At 44.9% G+C, this 21,375-nt stretch overlaps 1 protein-coding gene across 2 annotated transcripts in view; it reads right to left on the bottom strand.

Moving 5' to 3' along the window:
* Positions 1 to 1,574: 1,574 nt before the first annotated feature.
* LOC134531711 (cytochrome P450 4g15-like) overlaps positions 1,575 to 21,375 on the bottom strand; it is a 164,047-nt gene continuing 144,246 nt past the window's right edge. For both annotated transcript variants that reach the window (XM_063367530.1, XM_063367529.1), the window contains exon 13: positions 1,575 to 1,992. In XM_063367530.1, the coding sequence (XP_063223600.1) occupies positions 1,817 to 1,992 (176 nt within the window). In that variant the 3' untranslated portion in view covers positions 1,575 to 1,816. The remainder of the gene's footprint in view (positions 1,993 to 21,375) is intronic.

Below are 21,375 nucleotides of genomic sequence, written 5' to 3'. Positions count from 1 at the left end.
ATGCAAGCTTTACTGCTAAAGTCAATGATATGTATAGATAGATTTCATAAATTTGAGCACATTTGAGTAAAACATATAACTTTAGATTTAGGTTGTTGATAATCCTGAAACATATTTTAAACGAGTTAGAAAACACCACATCAGAGAGTTGTAACCAAGCGAAACAAGTAATTAAAATGAACAGATAATTCTGGAGACTATTCAAGCAGGACTTTAACGAGGGATTAGACATTAGCGGTGCACATAAACTAAATAGCAGGCTCACTGGGATGCACAGTGGTGGGTCTCAGCTACTGCAATGTTATCAATACATTCATTTTAGCTTCAGCATTAATCTCATGAAGTGCCTGAAATAAAAACTATGTGGCTTCTTTTTGTTAGTTAATGTACCATCTACACAATTAATTCTTCCAAAAAGCCTAGTTAAAGATTTGTTGTCTATTGAAGCAATGGTCAGCCTGAGCACCATAGTGTTAAGAATCACAAAGAGCTAAGTCCAAATAACATTTCAAATTCTTAGTGATGAGATGTAATTTTTGCTATCTTGATCTCTTATTACTTTTATCTTGTAAATAGAAACGCCCGCAGAGCTTGAGCTTGGTTGAGCACTTTTCCACTGCTTACGAATCAATTTTATGTTTTATATGTTCACCACACCTTATTTAATTATTTCTTAACATAGTAGATTTACCATTTTCTGTCTTAAATTCTTTTAATCCCTTTTGAGGCAGAAGCATATTTGGTTTTTGTTCGAATTCTTTTCTACAGCGAAGTCGTTTGAAACGATAATACAGTTAGAAGAATAATTATGTTAGGAAAGTAATCGGCCATGGACTATGCCATTAAGCCACCACCTAACTGGTGGAGGAATTCAGAGAGATTAGGCCCCGTCATCTTGGAGTTTCCTTCTTTTTACAATTATGTTAATTTCGAATTATTTATCCCATTTTTTGGCATGTCAAGGCACAAATAATATCTTCTAGACCTTCTAAACCTTGTTGAAACCACATATTTACGAAGTGTCGCGAGTTAACTTATTATTTCACGCGGCCGACACTAACTATCATGAGAGTCACACCAGTTCACAAGTGTTTACTTCAACAAGTAGCCAAAGCTAAGTCCTATGCCATGTCAAACAAAAAAAAATTTCCACGGAAGCTTTATTGCAAGCGATACTAAAATACATGGAATGGCAAGATGGCGAGGCGTGAACCCGTTCAAGGGAAACATGGCATTTCGAAATCAGGAAGATGGGACCAGGATTGTGCTCTGAAACATGATTCCAGTGTCTAACTGCTGCGACGTCCGATTCCACTGGAGATAGTACTGTTCCAGCTTAGTACTTCACATCTGCTGGCTGTTGCATCTACTGTTTCGACGACTAATTATTATGCTTTAATTTCACCGAATTATGCAAAGGTAAACAAATTTACTTTTATTTTATTACATTGTGCCAAGACCATTGTGGTATTACCGATAATTTATTCTATGCTATTTTGTATTTTTAATAATTTTATTGATTATTTTATATGTTTCACATGAACTCTCAGCTAAGGAAAAATGCGAAACACATATTTTTGTTCCTTTATTAAGATTTTTGTTACATACATAGAAAATAATTTACAATAAATGTCACTTAATTACACAACAATGCCTACATTTTGGTCTGCACATAAGAGATAATCTTGTGATATGTTAAACAATAAAAAAATATATATTTGAATAGACGGGCTCTTGTCAGAGATATCAGCCAACGTGCTTAGACGAAGGACACCACGGCACGTGACAAACCAACGGCAATTACAGCAGTCGGCGTTCACGTGGCGGTCGCCTTGCGCCTCTCCTCGACGCGTATCATGAAGCCGTCGCTCCTCTTGAGGATTATGTCCGCCTGCAGGGGGAACTGGTCGTACGGCATGTCCGCCAGAACCTTGTAGTTGCGCACCAGCGTCGAGATCATCACCTTCAGCTTCAGCATGGCGTACTTGCGACCTGCGGGACGAAGACACATTAGTGGTTACCGCTGCCCCCCGGGGCCGCAAACCCTCAAACCCTCAAACCGTGTCTCATGCCTACTGCCAAGACTTCTCGCGTATGCGTCCCTTGTACCCATTCACTTGGACACACGCTCTTGCAGTTTTGCACTGTTTGTCATGGGAAAAAATTCATAAATGCAAAATGAATAAATTCTCGCGCGGTCCGATATTTAAGTTTGAATGTGTCTTCATTGTGCTGTCGTCGTCGTCGTTGCATTGTCCACAATGCCTGTTTAGGTTCGTCGTTGGGGTTGTCTGTGTGAAATCAACTGATTTGGGATTGTTTTCTGTGTGATAAATGTTTTTTTTATTATTTTTATTTCCTATTTTGCATTTATGAGATTCTCCCACGACAAACAGTGCAAAACTGCAATGGCGTATGTCCAAGAAATTGTATTAAATCTAAACTCCCCATTGCACGAATCTTTAAAGAATCCTTTTACCTAACCAAGATTCGCACATTTTCATTACTGTATGTTAAAACAACTGCACATCTAACGAAATCATTTTACAGACTGTCCATCGTTAATTCACACTTGTATGTGGAATGTAGTTGTGGTAATTTTATTAATGCAGAGATTGCCTTTTAACACCTTTTTTTAAAGAAGGATTGTTGGTCTACAAAATGTGAGCACTTTGACACTTATACATGCTAGTGTTAAGTTTTGTTCTTTAATAAACATGAATATTTATGTGAGTGAACGATGAAATTTATAATATGTTCACACAAGAACGTCCCAAATATAAATGTTAGTAGTATTTACAGTAAGCGTTGTAGAGTAATGGTTCAAATCGCTATGACAAGGTAACTCAAACGGTTTTAGATAAGCGTATGCACGAGTACACTCTTGCAGCACCACCTACGAAAAATGGCGACTCCTAATCGTAAAACGATTATGTGTCCTGCAATTCGCCAAGAGTGAGTCAGTTATATCAGTACTTTAAAAATGCATACCGGTTTTCATGCATTACAGTTACTCCATGCTTTAAATGGCTGTTGGAATGCTTTAAATGGTCCAGACGATCGAGCTCTTTTTCACTGGCCTCCACGTTCACCTGACATAACGTCATGCGATTTCTTCCTTTTGGGCTTTATAAAAGATCGTGTCCACGTTCCATCACTACGTAATGATATGCCATAGTTGAAAAACAGAATTGATTAGGCAATTGCTTCCATTACTCCGGGCTTGAAAACCAAAGTGCAGGAATAATGGGACTTTAGGTTGGATGTGTGCCGTACAACTTAAGGTGCACATATTGAAAAATGGTAAGAAAAACAAGGTTAGTTTTCCTTCTATTTGATGTATGATTTGTTGTAAATAGTCTTAATTAATGTTTTAATATACTGACGACAGCTGTCGTGTCTATCCTGGTCCCTAGGCCCGCTGTTGCCCATAGCCTTCTGGTCCGGGCATGAGTGTAAAAAAGTGTTTGAGTGGTGCTTCGAGTGGTGAGCGCACCCGAGCGCGGCAGCTGGTGTGACGAATGACAGTGTTATCTGACCCGGACTGCGTACTGTCTCCCACGCATCTCGCATCTCGTGCGTCCCCCTCCCCTGCTCCCTGCTCGCCCTGCGCCAGTGCGTGGGAGTCAGTCGTAGCTCGCCTGTCATCCGTGACAGACAATTCTGAGAGCTGCTCCGCGCTTCGCCACTAGCGACTCGTGAGTGCTTCGCCGTTTACCAGCCAGTGCCTTAACGACATAGACCGAACTACGGACATACATTGACCGAACTATATGGTGTCTCGAGCGGCCGACAGCTCGAGGGGTCGCTGTTATCCTGGCCCCCTGATGAAGCTACAAGGTAAGAACCCGTTTACTCCCTGAGTTTTAGGCTGGCCGGCGCTCTCGTCACGACAGGGAATCACTCGCAACAGGGGTCAGAGAGCCAGGTGTCGTCATTTGGCTCCCAACTTGTGTGGCTTCGAAAACGCGAAATTGGCAGTCATGAAATCTGCCATTTCAGCTGCAACAGCTACTCGCGTAGGGACAGTTGCGGAGCGGAGATGGGATGTCGGCGAGCACAACTTATACACTGCTTCACACAAAGATTAAGTTTCCTCCCAGCTTGTCGAGTAAACTCAGCGGAGATAAGCTTCAAGCCGCCGACACGCCAACATGCCGACATGCCGATAGTATCGCATGACTGCTTCTTCCGGCCGCGGGAGCATTTTCGGTATCTTCAAGATAACACGGGCGCGACAACCGTGAAGCGGTGTGCATGCGGGGACGAGTCACCAGACAGGGTGAGGGGAGGCGGACCCTCTATTTTACCCGCGCCCCGCCATCGACGTTTTCCCGACCTATCGACTGGGTCGGACAGCCGCGACCATGGACAAACAGGACAGTAATGGGACAGTTAAAAACCTAGTTGATTTTTTTCAAGGCACAGAAGGAACAGGCGTGGTCGATAACAAATCAGACGCGCGGTGCGCAGAGGACCTGAAAGTGACAACCGTAAAGCGAAGTGCCAGTGCGAGTGACAGCACCAAGGTGACGTGCGCGGCGCCATACTGTCAGGGATAACAGGGGGAGATAGCGCGCTGTCACAGCTGTGCCGCGGTGAAATACAGCAAGTGCACAAGCCCAGTGAATTCGCAAATTTTCGCGATGTACTATTTCTGTGCCTAAACTGCGAGACAAAAATAAAGTGCGAACAGATGGGACAAATGACACAGACAGTACGGTATGCGAGTGCGTCTGTTGCACTACCGGAGTTCAGTGGACATGTCAGGACAGACCTGTGTGCTATTCCGTGCCCCCAGACGAATGGGCACCATGGGCGAGCGCTCAACTGTGGGGTCGCGCCGAAGCATGGTGGACTATGACAGGGGACTATCGAGTGACTTGGGACGAGTTCGCGACGCAGTTAGAGCTGCGTTTCGACGACACGCGCGCGCACATAGTGCCAAAGGACATTATTTTGCCAACCACAGCGTGAAGGGGAAGGAGTGGAGCAGTTCATATATAACAAATTGCGACTGCACCGACTTCTAGCACCAGGTGATGACTTGAGCGGAGTGCTGCCCATTATCGTAGAGCTCCTGGTCCCCGAAATTCACCCCTTCTTGAGGTCCGCGGTGGGAAGAAGTCTCGAATACTTCCTGTCGGTAGTGTGGGAAGTGGAGCAGGACTTGCAACACCTGCGGGTCGCGCCCATACTGCCACCGCGACAACACGCACAACAGATGTTAAACTCCGGACTTTCTTCTGCCCTGCCAGAGGACGCCATGGCGGTAGTGCCGTTCTCATGGCCACTGCCACCGCGCGGGAAGCCTGTCATTGCGAGCGGACCACAACAACGCGTTGCCGCACCACAATACCTGTCGCGGCAGAGTTGGCGGAAACCACGCGGGGAGCAGCAGCGATCCCCTGCTACTGCCTCACCGAGACCTATAACTGGCACCGGGAGTGCTCAGTCAAGGCCGCCCAAGAAAAGATAAGCTGAACTGGAACAACATCGGCGGGAAACGCCTAAGCGGGGGCGGGAAAGAAGCTGAGCCCCAACCCCCGATTCTCCTACCAGCCGAGTCGCCCCACCCACCTGACGCCGGTGAGGCTGGCCGACAACAGCGCGACGGTTCGCGCCCTGGTTCGCCGACGAGCTCCCCTGCTGCATCCCGGCCCTGGCAACCCTGACAGCAGTGGCCGACGTGGAGGGAGAGCTGCCCCGACTCGGCCACTTGGGGTCGGAAGGACCCGGGCAGCTCCAGATCCCTATCCGTGCGAACGAGTGGGACCTGCTGGCACTGGTGGACACGGCTGCGAGCCACTCCTACATCGCGGCGCACCTCGTCCCCAGTACCGAGGTAATGCCCTGCCCAGGAGTGGTACAGCTGGCCACCAGGAGGACAAGCACAATGATGGCGGGCACCACAAAGGTAAGACTCGACATAAGGGACCATGTCAGTCACACCGAGGCCCTAGTGGCGCCTGACCTGCAGGAAGATCTAATCCTGGGGGCTCCATGGCTCAAGCAGGTGGAGGCGACCATAGAGGTGCCGGGCGACTCCATCTCGGTACGTGTGGACACTGGACAGACTACAGTGTGCACCACCCCCAGCCTCCTCCCCCATACTCAGTCACCCACCTGAACGATCTTCGGTACAACATGCCCAGTGAATATGTTGGTCTCATCAACCGTGTGCTGGAGGGCTAGTCCCAGGTCTTCGCCACAGCAGACCGATTGCGGCGCACCACCGTTACTGAACACAGTAGTCCTATGGTGCCCCACAAGCCACCTTATGAGAAGTGTTTGGGTTTGGGTCTCGCGAGCAGGATGCTATTCAGAGACAGATAAGTGAGATGCTGCGCGACAGGTTCATTGAACCTAGCACCTCTCCCTACAACTCACGAATAGTAATGGCATCGAAGAAGGATGGAAGACTTCGCTTTTGCGTGAATTTTAAGCCTGTGAACTGCCTTAAGATCCCAGTCTCACCTCCACTCATAAACACTACTGATGCTCTGGCCGGGCTGGGAGATGCGAAGATCTTCACCACCATTGATCTGAAATCCGGATACTGGCAGGTGCCTGTGAGCCCTGCTGACCGCCCCAAGACTGCATTTACAGTGCCTGATGGTCGGCGGTTCCAAATCTGTGCCATGCCATTCGGACTGATAGACGCTCCCACTACCTTTCAAACCATGATGGTACGCGTCTTGGACGGCTATATTGAGAAGTTCGCCACTGCTTACCTCGACAGTGTCATTATCAGGTCCCGTACATGGGAGGACCACGCCCACCACTTGGCTTTGGTCCTGGAATGGCTGGCCAGGCATGGGCTCACCTGTGCACCCCAAAAATGTCACATTGGGGCGGAGGAAATAGAGTACCTGGGGCATGTCGTGACAGCTGAGGGATGCCGACCAAGACCTGTGTAACTGGAGCTGATTGAGAAGAAGCCAGTGCTACGCACCAGAAAGCAGCTCCAGAAACTGATGGGACTACTGAACTGGCTGCAGGCATTCATCCCACACTTCTCAATGGTCACAACTCCGATGACCAGCCTTCTGTCACCCAAGACTAAGTACCGGTGGACAGCCGCCGTGGACAATGCCTTCCACCAAGTTAAGTCCTTGTTTCGTCCCTGTCACACCTTGTCACACCTTCAGCCAGACTGCCTCCTCTTCATCCAAACTGACGCCAATCAGGACGGGATGGGCGCAGTCCTCTACCAGGTTGACGATGAGGGGCGGAAGCAGGTTGTCGAGTATGCCAGTGCCAAGTTTGACCCGGCCGAAAGATGGTACCATGTGAATGAGCAAGAATGTCTCGCAGTGGTCTGGGCCATCCAGAGATACCACCACCACCTCGAGGGCCGCACATTCACCCTATGTACCAGCAGCCAGTGCTTGTGCTGGCCCGACTCAGCACAGGGCCAGAAATCAAAGTTTGCTCATTGGGCCATGATACTCATGAGATTCTCCTTTTCTATCGATCATGAGCCAGGAAGAGAGACGAGATTTCGAGGCATTCAGATCCAAACAACGAGTTCCACGACGACCAGGGATGGGAGGATCTCCTCTCCCCGACGCCAGAGCCCACTGGCGAATGTCCCGAGCCTCCACCGTACTACATTGCACATGATGCAGGGACCACCTGCTGCCATTCACGACCTTTAACCAGCCACAGTAGTGGAACTGCTCACGCAGGTGCGCGAGGAGGAGCACTGGAACCCAGACATGCTCGCGCGCCTAGCCGACTGTGGGGCCCGTTTGGTACCAAATCACTGGAGTCTGGAGGGGCTGCTCCAGACTAAGGGGCCTCATAGGAACAGTAGATGGCAGGCGTACGCGCCCCCAGCAGTCAGACCTGCCATTCAGCACTACTACCATGACAATATGCTAGCCAGTCATCCTGGTGCAGAACAGACACTGCGGGATGTCAAGCGGGCTTTCCACTGGCCAGGCATGGCCTCGGACATTAGGCATTACATTCGGGCTAGCCAGATCTGCCAGCATCGAAAGTCCGGCTGTCCTGATGGCGAGGAACAGCAGGTTCCATGACGGCCTCAGGTCCTTTTCCACACGGTCGCCATGGACATTATGGGGCCATATCCTCGTATGTCCTGAGGCCGGCACTTCATCATTGTGGTCACTGACGTCTTCACCCGCTGGTTTGAGGCATTCGCGGTGGCCAAGGTACTCTGATTGCACTTCTGGAGCATGAAGTCTTCCCACGATACAGGTACCCAGGTGTCCTGCTGATGCACAACGGGGTGCAGTTCGCGGGGAGGCCGTGGAAGGTGTCCTGTGGTAGGTGGGGGGTGCAGCACTACACCACTCCCACCTACCATCCATGCGCGAACCCTATCAAATGTAGGAATCAGGACATCAAGACTCAGTTGCATATCAGGTTAGATGAAGACCATATGAAGTGGGATCTGCACCTCCCCACCCTCCTGTATTGTCTACGTCGTAGAACCAATGTGGTGATGGTATACTCTCCAGCTGAACTGATGCAGGGCCGGAACCTCATCCTGCCTGGGGAAGTTCAGGCGGGAAGAGTCATGGAGCAGGCTCCAGTAGAAGAGCTGAGGGAGGAGGCGCAGCAACACTAGGCACATTTCTTGGTGCAGCACACCCCCCAGTCAACACGACCCCGGGCCCCGCTGATCCCGAGTCAACAGGTCTACATCCGGTGCCACCACCTGTTGGCTGGTGACCGAAAGTTCCGCACTGGTTTAGCGCCGAAGTGGGCGGGGCCGCAGAAGGTCGTGGCCCGGCTTGGGTCCACTTCCTACCTGGTTCGCCGTCTCAACGGGCGAGAGGTGAAGGTTCACCGGGACGACTTTCGGCTGGCCAACCCACCCGATGTGCAGCTAGCTGCTGCTCCAGCCGACCCGCACATGGTAGACCTGACCTGGGGTCCGCCTGTACGAACACCACCCGACTGAGAGCAAACAGCAGTCCCAGGTAATCCCACACCAGGGAACAGTGTCCCAGAAACCAGTACATCTGACAACCACAGTCAGTTCCTGATAAACCAAAATGGGATGCAAGCAGTCGCAAATGCCGTGGGCGTGCCGCGCGGCGCAAACATGGGCGAGCTTGAACTGCTCATATACCACCTTTTCCTGGAGGACAACAATCCATTCGCGGCCTTGGCCTAGGTGACTCGAATGCCGAGGGGCCAAGGGTGATTTATGTCTCTGGGGACGACAGTGTACCTGACGAACCAGTAGCCATGGCCCCCGATGACCCTGTCACACACAGGGGTGGCAGTGAGAGTCCGTGGCGCTGTCGAGACCCAGTGCCCATCAATGCACCAAATTAACACAGAAGGGCTGACAATCCAGCTCCTCAGCCGAGAGGGTAAGGTTGACAGGGCACAGCCCCTGGTCATCGACATGTTCCCAGAAGAGCCATCCCGTGGGTTCCCCAAGCCCCACTTCACCCAACCTCATCCTCTTGCCACAGACAACCTCATCCATGTACACACTAACACACTAGACCACAGGAGTGTTAGGCAGCCTTGTCCGGCATCGATGGGCAAAGTGGCCTCGGAGAAGGGGGGGGGGGGAGCATATGACGAAAGCTGTCGTGTCTATCCTGGTCCCTAGGCCCGCTGTTGCCCATAGCCTTCTGGTCCGGGCATGAGTGTGAAAAAGTGTTTGAGTGGTGCTTCGAGTGGTGAGCGCACCCGAGCATGGCGTCTGGTGTGATGAATGACAGTGTTATCTGACCCGGACTGCGTACTGTCTCCCATGAATTTCGTGCGTCCCCCTCCCCTGCTCCCTGCTCGCCGTGCGCCAGTGCGTGGGAGTCAGTCGTAGCTCGCCTGTCATCCACGACGGACGCGTCTGAGCGCTGCTCCGCGCTTCGCCACTAGCAACTCGTGAATTGTTCGCCGTTTAGCAGCCAGTGCCTTAACGACATAGACCGAACTACGGACATACATAGACCGAACTAAATGGCGTCTCGAGCGGCCGACAGCCCGAGGGGTCGCTGTTATCCTGGCCCCCTTTTGTAAACCACAAGGTGAGAACCCGTTCACTCCCTGAGTTTTAGGCTGGCCGGCACTATCCTCACGACAGGGAATCACTCGCAACAGGGGTCAGAGAGCCAGGTGTCATCAATACCATTGAAACTGGGTCATACAGTACTTTCTACGCAGTAAATGTACTTGCTTCTAACTGGAAATGAATATGATTTGGTGCTGTTTGATGAATAATCGTTCGGGAAAAAATCAGTATGGATTGCTTGGGCGAGTACATTTATGACATAATATATTTTTTTTAATTCGAAAACCACTTCTGGCTATGTTTTAACTTTTATCTTATTTCAGTTTTGTTTAAAATTATGTATAAAGTTTTCTTACGTGTAATGTGTCAAGTTTTGTGTAAAGTTATAGTGGCTGTAACTGTATAATAACGACAACATGCCTAAAAGAAAATCGCAAATCTCGCGAATGACATCACAGACGAGAGCAGCAAGGTTACGCCGAACGGAAGAGTCTTCTTCTGAAACTAAGCAGCGTCTCGCGAGTCATACGTTTCGAAGTGATGCACTTCTCACTAATACTAATTTATTCCTATATTAATCCGCGTGTATTAGCTATTTACGAATTAGCCTAGGTGATTCTTGAAAAGTCTTTTTAGAGTATATCAGCCATTTCTGTTGAGCTTCCTAATGGTTGCAAGGATCCTCACAGAATCGCGAATGTTGCTTTTCGTGATAGGACGAGTCGCTTCTTGCCATGCAGCCTTCGAGCGGCTTGTGGCGCTGTCTTTTGGTGGAAAAAAGTAATGATAACAGGTTTTTTAGCCAGCCAACTACCGTCTACGACCCTCTAATATCCAAATAATATTGTGAAATTATCATTTTCTTCGCATAAAAACGGAAATTTTCCCGAAAAATGTAAAGTGAATAAATTTTTGAAAACGCAAACAAATGACGGCCAAGAGAGTACGTTTTTGTTGATACAAAGTCTGTGTTGGCGTTGAAAGAAATCGGAAATACTTTAATGCATACACTTTGGTCCCGGGAGAAGGGAGGCCTGGTCCCCCTGGGATTAAGCAGTTCATAAATCGTGACTGTGAAATGGGACAGTCAAACGTAAACATTCTGTGTATCTTAAAGTTTTCTGGCATACTGAATTAATAATGGCCCAACAGTATAAAGCATACAAGCACTACATCAGTAGTATAGGAATGGGGTTCCGAGCGCACGGCTTCTGGCTGAGGATTGAAGATTGTTTACATTGTGACGTCACGGCGGCCATCTTGGAGGAGTGTAACGGGACACAGCGTAACGGGACAAGTTTGACCTTGACCTTTGACCCTCAAAATCCGCCAAAATTGGGCAAAAATTGCCCAAAATTCATCAAAAATCGTTAAAATTTGCATTTCTGTGAAAAAAAATTCCGCCAAAAAATTTCAAAAAATTCCTCAATTAAAAAATTTCTCTTTTCGAGGGAAAAATTCCCGTTTCGAGGGAAAATTTCCCGTTTTTAGTCCTTTAAAATCCCAGAGGCTAGAAATGTCCATATGTAGGCTTAAGCATCCATGTCGACAGCCTCCGATAAGCCTCTGACGTCATCATGGATTATGACGTCACCGTTGCAATTTTCGTTACGGCCGCCATCTTTACCTTTTTTTATTTATTATCCGATTTTAATAAAAAAAATTTAAATTAATAAAAAAATAACTTAATAAATTTTTAATAAAAAATATTTAAAAAAACAAACATTTACGACACGGAGTTCGAAGTCCTCGGTTCGAACCCGACGAGTGCAAAAAAAAATTAAAAATGGCGACCGATCCTTCCCTCGTGGTGGGTGCTAGCAGACTGACTCCCACCACTTTTTTTCAAAGCATATATATCGTCACCTAGTATGACGTCATGTCCGCCATCTTGTCTTCGATGCAGGAAGCCATCATCATTGTATCGTCGGCGAGAGTGCGCTGACGTCATGTTAGTTTAGTTCTCATCCGCTAGAGTACAGTAATCATTTATTACTATGACACTCGCCATCTTGAAATTCGGCCGCCATCTTGAAAATCCATAATTATTTAGCTAGAAATTCGGGAAAAGTTCCAATATTCATTAAATAAATCACTCATTAATTTACATATTGATTCGATCGATTCCTGTCCTCGGTTCGATACCCGATCGATGCAATAATGATTAATTTGATGTAAAAAAAATAATAATTTCATTATTCCATGTTCAACATTCGTAAAGAGACTCTAAATCCTCTACGACCATCATACTATAAGCCACCAACACCAACATATTGGTAATTCATAATTTTAATGCTAGAGATTCGGGAAAAAGTTCAAAATTCATTAAATAAATTTGTATTACATATAATGATTGATTGGGTCGACTAAGGTCCTTGGTTCGATCCCTGGCCGATACAAAACAACTTTAATTAAAAAAAAAATACCACTAAAGTGTTAGGTTTGAGAAAATAAAAACACCACAAGTTCTTTTAAAAAAAATTTATTACATAAATTCAATACACTACTACAAGTACAAAAAAAACACTGACAAATTAACAAAGCCTTTTGGATTCCTCGATTCAAACAGTCTTCTTATTGTACGGACTAAGCCTTTTACATGACTTTAAATGTCTATCCGATCCGGTCATCACCGCAGCCAGAGACGGACTGAAGTTCAAATCACTTATATAGTCTCATTAGCCGATACAACACATGAGTCAAATCAATAACCATGTTCATTATACGTCTCGGAGCATTTTTTATAATGACGATGTAAGCTATCGAGACGTGAAATTAGTTTATTGCACTTATTGCACTGAAATTGTATTCTTTGAACATTATTAGAACAACCGCTTCTTTCATGTCTGCGAGCATTTGAGGTGATAGTAAATGATGCACCACAGTATTTGCACTGATGCGAAGTATGCTCTTCATTAATTGAAGTATTCAATGCTGATGAAACTTCAGCTGATGGTGGATCAGCACATATCGAAGTCTCCTCCAGTGTTGTCAGAGGCGTTGCCAACGGGATCTGATCCAACATCGTCGGCGCTGACGTCATGGTTCCCGTAGTCGATGATACATCCTCCATCGAGTACGACGTTAAAGTCGGTAAAGATGCCATCGAAGTCTCAAGAACAGGTAATTACGCGATTTATGCACCAGATTAAACAATCTAGGTGATCCTTACACCGCCGTCTTCAGAAACAAACTGAGCGTCCTGCTGTCTAGGACTCGCTTATATACATGCACCGGATGGAATAATACGCTAGTCAAATCAAGAACAATTTATTATAATACTAGAGTCAAAACAACATTAAAAAAATAGAAGCGCCATCAAAAAAAAAGGAAGCACACTTGGAAGCACCGACTACGAAAAGGCAGCACATTTGGAAGCACCAACTACGAAAAGGCAGCACATTTGGAAGCACCGACTACGAAAAGGCAGCACATTTGGAAGCACCGACAACGAAAAGGCAGCACATTTGGAAGCACCGACTACGAAAAGGCAGCACATTTGGAAGCACCGACTACGAAAAGGCAGCACATTTGTCATTGGCTCCAATATTCATTGGCTCCAATATTCATTGGTTCCATCAGTCTATTGATTATATCAGTCTAGTGACTCCAACAGTCATTGACACCAACGGCCTTTTTCTTCATCAGCTCCAATGATATTTGGCTAGAATGCTACGAGTCTAAGAGACCATGAGGCTACAATTCTACGAGTGTACAAGACTCCTCCAACTACCTTCAAGTGTATAAAGCTCCAAATGCTCCAACAGCTCCAACACGCAATGTACGCGCAATACATGTAATTTACACACAATAAATGTAATGATTACACAGTACACACACACAGGAAACGGAACGTACACACAGTACACACAGGAAACGGAACGTACACACAGTACACACACACAGGAAACGGAACGTACACACAGTACACACAGGAAACGGAACGTACACACAGTACACACAGGAAACGGAACGTACACACAGTACACACAGGAAACGGAACGTACACACAGTACACACAGGAAACGGAACGTACACACAGTACACACAGGAAACGGAACGTACACACAGTACACACACAGGGAACGGAACGTACACACAGTACACACACAGGAAACGGAACGTACACACAGTACACACAGGGAACGGAACGTACACACAGTACACACAGGGAACGGAACGTACACACAGTACACACAGGAAACGGAACGTACACACAGTACACACAGGAAACGGAACGAACACGTAATATTCACGCAATTGACACACAGTACACGCAGAGTACACACAATTTACGCAAAGTACACCCAATGTACGCAATGTACGCAATATATATGTAATGTACACACAATGACTACGCTTCGTTCGCGCAGGACAAGCATTTAATGAAAACGAAGCACGTTTGGACGGAAATTCTATAAAACGAAAGCTCATTTAACGAAAAGGAGGCGCATTCTCTCGTTCATTCAACTTGGTAGGATACGATCTTCAATGATAAGTTAGGATATAATCTCTCCATCAGTCTATGAATCCAACAGTTTATATTTCCATTAGCCATCGACTCCAACAGTCATTGACTCCAACAGTCATTGGCTCCAACAGTCATTGCCTCCAACAGTCATTGTCTCCAACGTCCTTTTGGTTCATCAGCTCCAATGATATTTGGTTAGAATGCTACGACTCTAAGAGACTATGAGACTACAATTCTACGAGTGTACAAGACTCCTCCAACTACCTTCAAGCGTACAAAGCTCCAACTACTTCAGCAGCATTATGTTATAATAGTACAAGGCTACTTGACTACGAAGCTACAAGTCTACATGGCTCCAATTGCGGCATCTGTCTTCGTCTGAATTTTCTCTTTGACTCCAACTCCGCCCGCCAGCATCTCTTCGATCTGCACCTCGATTATGTTATAATAGTACAAGGCTACTTGACTACGAAGCTACAAGTCTACATGGCTCCAATTACGGCATCTGTCTTCGGCTGAATTTTCTCTTTGGCTCCAACTGCTACAGCAGCATTATGTTATAATAGTACAAGGCTACTTGACTACGAAGCTACACATCTACAAGGCTCCAATTATCACATCTGTCTTCGTCAGCATTTTCTCTTTTGCTCCCACTGCTCCAACAGCATTATGTTATATGATTCCATGGATACTTTGTTACGTAGCTACAGGTCTACGAGATTCCAATGCATTATGTTTACGAAGCTTCCAGAACACAGGGTTACGAGACTGCGAGGCTACAGGACTACGAAGCTTCCAGGACACGAGGCTACATGGCTACGAGACTACATGACTCTAACTGATTACAATAGCACCACTCAGTGGTGAGAGTTAGGTTATCTCATGCAAAAGTACTTTATGCATGTAGTTCTGCTTTTCAACAACAGATGTCGCCACATGTTGCTTGCAGGTAAATAATATTTAGTTCTTTTATGCGGGATGCGGGATGCACACTAACGATCGCAAAAGAAGGATGGCTTCGCTAGACTCCAAGGAAAAGGAAGTTCGTCTTGCATGTTGGTGCTCCACAGATGTCTCATGGCGTAATATTAATTTGACTGAGTAATGATATTTGTCAATTCCACCTGATAAAAATATTGCAAGTTTTGATTTAGTAGAAGAAATTATCGAAGTAAATGTAACTCCAATTAAAATGACATGTCTCAATAGACAAAAAAAATCCATGCAGAAAGTGGTTCCTCAGAATAGTCAGAAACACTTGAAGAAACCACAGGAATGATTGCAAGAACACGGGAAAAACCATCAAATTATTGACAATAATCAGGAGCACACGGAGAAAACCATCATAAAATTGGCAAGAATAATCAGGAGCACACGGAGAAATCCATCATAATATTGACCAGATTAATCAGAAGTACTCGGAGAAAACCACCACATGTTTTCCTTGATATCATAAAATTACAGGAAAAAAATATTTAAAAACAAAAATAAATTAATAAAAAAATAAAAAAATAAAAAAATTGCATAAATTTCTGGCTTGTACAAGAACTCTATCTTTGCTCAACAATGATAAGTTTACAAGCTAGCAGAAACTGTTTATGCAATTTTTTTATTTTTTTATTTTTTTATTAATTTATTTTTGTTTTTAAATATTTTTTTACTGTAATTTTATGATATCAAGGAAAACATGTGGTGGTTTTCTCCGAGTACTTCTGATTAATCTGGTCAATATTATGATGGTTTTCTCCGTGTGCTCCTGATTATTCTTGCCAATTTTATGATGGTTTTCTCCGTGTGCTCCTGATTATTGTCAATAATTTGATGGTTTTTCCCGTGTTCTTGCAATCATTCCTGTGGTTTCTTCAAGTGTTTCTGACTATTCTGAGGAACCACTTTCTGCATGGATTTTTTTTGTCTATTGAGACATGTCATTTTAATTGGAGTTACATTTACTTCGATAATTTCTTCTACTAAATCAAAACTTGCAATATTTTTATCAGGTGGAATTGACAAATATCATTACTCAGTCAAATTAATATTACGCCATGAGACATCTGTGGAGCACCAACATGCAAGACGAACTTCCTTTTCCTTGGAGTCTAGCGAAGCCATCCTTCTTTTGCGATCGTTAGTGTGCATCCCGCATCCCGCATAAAAGAACTAAATATTATTTACCTGCAAGCAACATGTGGCGACATCTGTTGTTGAAAAGCAGAACTACATGCATAAAGTACTTTTGCATGAGATAACCTAACTCTCACCACTGAGTGGTGCTATTGTAATCAGTTAGAGTCATGTAGTCTCGTAGCCATGTAGCCTCGTGTCCTGGAAGCTTCGTAGTCCTGTAGCCTCGCAGTCTCGTAACCCTGTGTTCTGGAAGCTTCGTAAACATGATGCATTGGAACCTCGTAGACCTGTAGCTACGTAACAAAGTATCCATGGAATCATATAACATAATGCTGTTGGAGCAGTGGGAGCAAAAGAGAAAATGCTGACGAAGACAGATGTGATAATTGGAGCCTTGTAGATGTGTAGCTTCGTAGTCAAGTAGCCTTGTACTATTATAACATAATGCTGCTGTAGCAGTTGGAGCCAAAGAGAAAATTCAGCCAAAGACAGATGCCGTAATTGGAGCCATGTAGACTTGTAGCTTCGTAGTCAAGTAGCCTTGTACTATTATAACATAATCGAGGTGCAGATCGAAGAGATGCTGGCGGGCGGAGTTGGAGTCAAAGAGAAAATTCAGACGAAGACAGATGCCGCAATTGGAGCCATGTAGACTTGTAGCTTCGTAGTCAAGTAGCCTTGTACTATTATAACATAATGCTGCTGAAGTAGTTGGAGCTTTGTACGCTTGAAGGTAGTTGGAGGAGTCTTGTACACTCGTAGAATTGTAGTCTCATAGTCTCTTAGAGTCGTAGCATTCTAACCAAATATCATTGGAGCTGATGAACCAAAAGGACGTTGGAGACAATGACTGTTGGAGGCAAGACTGTTGGAGCCAATGACTGTTGGAGTCAATGACTGTTGGAGTCGATGGCTAATGGAAATATAAACTGTTGGATTCATAGACTGATGGAGAGATTATATCCTAACTTATCATTGAAGATCGTATCCTACCAAGTTGAATGAACGAGAGAATGCGCCTCCTTTTCGTTAAACGAGCTTTCGTTTTATAGAATTTCCGTCCAAACGTGCTTCGTTTTCATTAAATGCTTGTCCTGCGCGAACGAAGCGTAGTCATTGTGTGTACATTACATATATATTGCGTACATTGCGTACATTGGGTGTACTTTGCGTAAATTGTGTGTACTCTGCGTGTACTGTGTGTCAATTGCGTGAATATTACGTGTTCGTTCCGTTTCCTGTGTGTACTGTGTGTACGTTCCGTTTCCTGTGTGTACTGTGTGTACGTTCCGTTCCCTGTGTGTACTGTGTGTACGTTCCGTTCCCTGTGTGTACTGTGTGTACGTTCCGTTCCCTGTGTGTACTGTGTGTACGTTCCGTTTCCTGTGTGTGTACTGTGTGTACGTTCCGTTCCCTGTGTGTGTACTGTGTGTACGTTCCGTTTCCTGTGTGTACTGTGTGTACGTTCTGTTTCCTGTGTGTACTGTGTGTACGTTCCGTTTCCTGTGTGTACTGTGTGTACGTTCCGTTTCCTGTGTGTACTGTGTGTACGTTCCGTTTCCTGTGTGTACTGTGTGTACGTTCCGTTTCCTGTGTGTGTGTACTGTGTGTACGTTCCGTTTCCTGTGTGTACTGTGTGTACGTTCCGTTTCCTGTGTGTGTGTACTGTGTAATCATTACATTTATTGTGTGTAAATTACATGTATTGCGCGTACATTGCGTGTTGGAGCTGTTGGAGCATTTGGAGCTTTATACACTTGAAGGTAGTTGGAGGAGTCTTGTACACTCGTAGAATTGTAGCCTCATGGTCTCTTAGACTCGTAGCATTCTAGCCAAATATCATTGGAGCTGATGAAGAAAAAGGCCGTTGGTGTCAATGACTGTTGGAGTCACTAGACTGATATAATCAATAGACTGATGGAACCAATGAATATTGGAGCCAATGAATATTGGAGCCAATGACAAATGTGCTGCCTTTTCGTAGTCGGTGCTTCCAAATGTGCTGCCTTTTCGTAGTCGGTGCTTCCAAATGTGCTGCCTTTTCGTTGTCGGTGCTTCCAAATGTGCTGCCTTTTCGTAGTTGGTGCTTCCAAATGTGCTGCCTTTTCGTAGTCGGTGCTTCCAAATGTGCTGCCTTTTCGTAGTCGGTGCTTCCAAGTGTGCTTCCTTTTTTTTTGATGGCGCTTCTATTTTTTTAATGTTGTTTTGACTCTAGTATTATAATAAATTGTTCTTGATTTGACTAGCGTATTATTCCATCCGGTGCATGTATATAAGCGAGTCCTAGACAGCAGGACGCTCAGTTTGTTTCTGACGACAGCGGTGTAAGGATCACCTAGATTGTTTAATCTGGTGCATAAATCGCGTAATTACCTGTTCTTGAGACTTCGATGGCATCTTTACCGACTTTAACGTCGTACTCGATGGAGGATGTATCATCGACTACGGGAACCATGACGTCAGCGCCGACGATGTTGGAGCAGATCCCGTTGGCAACGCCTCTGACAACACTGGAGGAGACTTCGATATGTGCTGTTCCACCATCAGCTGAAGTTTCATCAGCATTGAATACTTCAATTAATGAAGAGCATACTTCGCATCAGTGCAAATACTGTGGTGCATCATTTACTATCACCTCAAATGCTCGCAGACATGAAAGAAGCGGTTGTTCTAATAATGTTCAAAGAATAAAATTTCAGCGCAATAAGTGCAATAAACTAATTTCACGTATCGATAGCTTACATCGTCAGTATAAAAAATGCTCCGAGACGTATAATGAACATGGTTATTGATTTGACTCATGTGTTGTATCGGCTAATGAGACTATATAAGTGATTTGAACTTCAGTCCGTCTCTGGCTGCGGTGATGACCGGATCGGATAGACATTTAAAGTCATGTAAAAGGCTTAGTCCGTACAATAAGAAGACTGTTTGAATCGAGGAATCCAAAAGGCTTTGTTAATTTGTCAGTGTTTTTTTTGTACTTGTAGTAGTGTATTGAATTTATGTAATAAAATTTTTTTAAATGAACTTGTGGTGTTTTTATTTTCTCAAACCTAACACTTTAGTGGTATTTTTTTTTAAATTAAAGTTGTTTTGTATCGGCCAGGGATCGAACCAAGGACCTTAGTCGATCCAATCAATCATTATATGGAATACAAATTTATTTAATGAATTTTGAACTTTTTCCCGAATCTCTAGCATTAAAATTATGAATTACCAATATGTTGGTGTTGGTGGCTTATAGTATGATGGTCGTAGAGGATTTAGAGTCTCTTTACGAATGTTGAACATGGAATAATGAAATTATTATTTTTTTTACATCAAATTAAACATTAGTGCTTCGATCGGGTATCGAACCGAGGACAGGAATCGATCGAATCAATATGTAAATTAATGAGTGATTTATTTAATGAATATTGGAACTTTTCCCGAATTTCTAGCTAAATAATTATGGATTTTCAAGATGGCGGCCGAATTTCAAGATGGCGAGTGTCATAGTAATAAATGATTACTGTACTCTAGCGGATGAGAACTAAACTAACATGACGTCAGCGCACTCTCGCCGACGATACAATGATGATGGCTTCCTGCATCGAAGACAAGATGGCGGACATGACGTCATACTAGGTGACGATATATATGCTTTGAAAAAAAGTGGTGGGAGTCAGTCTGCTAGCACCCACCACGAGGGAAGGATCGGTCGCCATTTTTAATTTTTTTTTGCACTCGTCGGGTTCGAACCGAGGACTTCGAACTCCGTGTCGTAAATGTTTGTTTTTTTAAATATTTTTTATTAAAAATTTATTAAGTTATTTTTTTATTAATTTAAATTTTTTTTATTAAAATCGGATAATAAATAAAAAAAGGTAAAGATGGCGGCCGTAACGAAAATTGCAACGGTGACGTCATAATCCATGATGACGTCAGAGGCTTATCGGAGGCTGTCGACATGGATGCTTAAGCCTACATATGGACATTTCTAGCCTCTGGGATTTTAAAGGACTAAAAACGGGAAATTTTCCCTCGAAACGGGAATTTTTCCCTCGAAAAGATAAATTTTTTAATTGAGGAATTTTTTGAAATTTTTTGGCGGAATTTTTTTTCACAGAAATGCAAATTTTAACGATTTTTGATGAATTTTGGGCAATTTTTGCCCAATTTTGGCGGATTTTGAGGGTCAAAGGTCAAGGTCAAACTTGTCCCGTTACGCTGTGTCCCGTTACACTCCTCCAAGATGGCCGCCGTGACGTCACAATGTAAACAATCTTCAATCCTCAGTCAGAAGCCGTGCGCTCGGAACCCCATTCCTATACTACTTACATCATAAGATGACTTGTGTCGGTTAAAACCCACGCGTAAAGCTTTTGCCCTCTACCCCATCCTTAAGAATTTCCTTGGGTGTTTCTTTGCGAATCCTACATATTGGCAATCCTTCTTTCACGGATGGTTCTTAATGAAGTCAAACTTGATAAACTGAAGTATCATCTGGGTTAAGACTGCATCCGTGAAGGACACGTCGTTACTATTCGGGAGCATCCCGAGCAGCGCTTATCGTGACGCCTTAGCGCGCTCAAGGGCACCACAGTGGTTGAGTCTGCAGTTGGACGCACGCATGTAGTCTCGCGGTACGGGGGGCTTCTGGGTTCGAGTCCCGTGCAAGTCATGGGTGTGAACGTGCGCTAAACTAAACTGACACACTTCACAAACTACAGAAAAAAAATTATTCAAACAAACGACAAGTAAAGCTGTACGGGGTTCGATTCCCGGGTGA

Source organism: Bacillus rossius, chromosome 5 (assembly GCF_032445375.1).
Source record: "Bacillus rossius redtenbacheri isolate Brsri chromosome 5, Brsri_v3, whole genome shotgun sequence".
NCBI classification, from domain to species: domain Eukaryota; kingdom Metazoa; phylum Arthropoda; class Insecta; order Phasmatodea; family Bacillidae; genus Bacillus; species Bacillus rossius.
The sequence above is the reverse complement of the archived record's forward strand: the minus strand, read 5'-3'. Positions and strand labels throughout refer to the sequence as shown.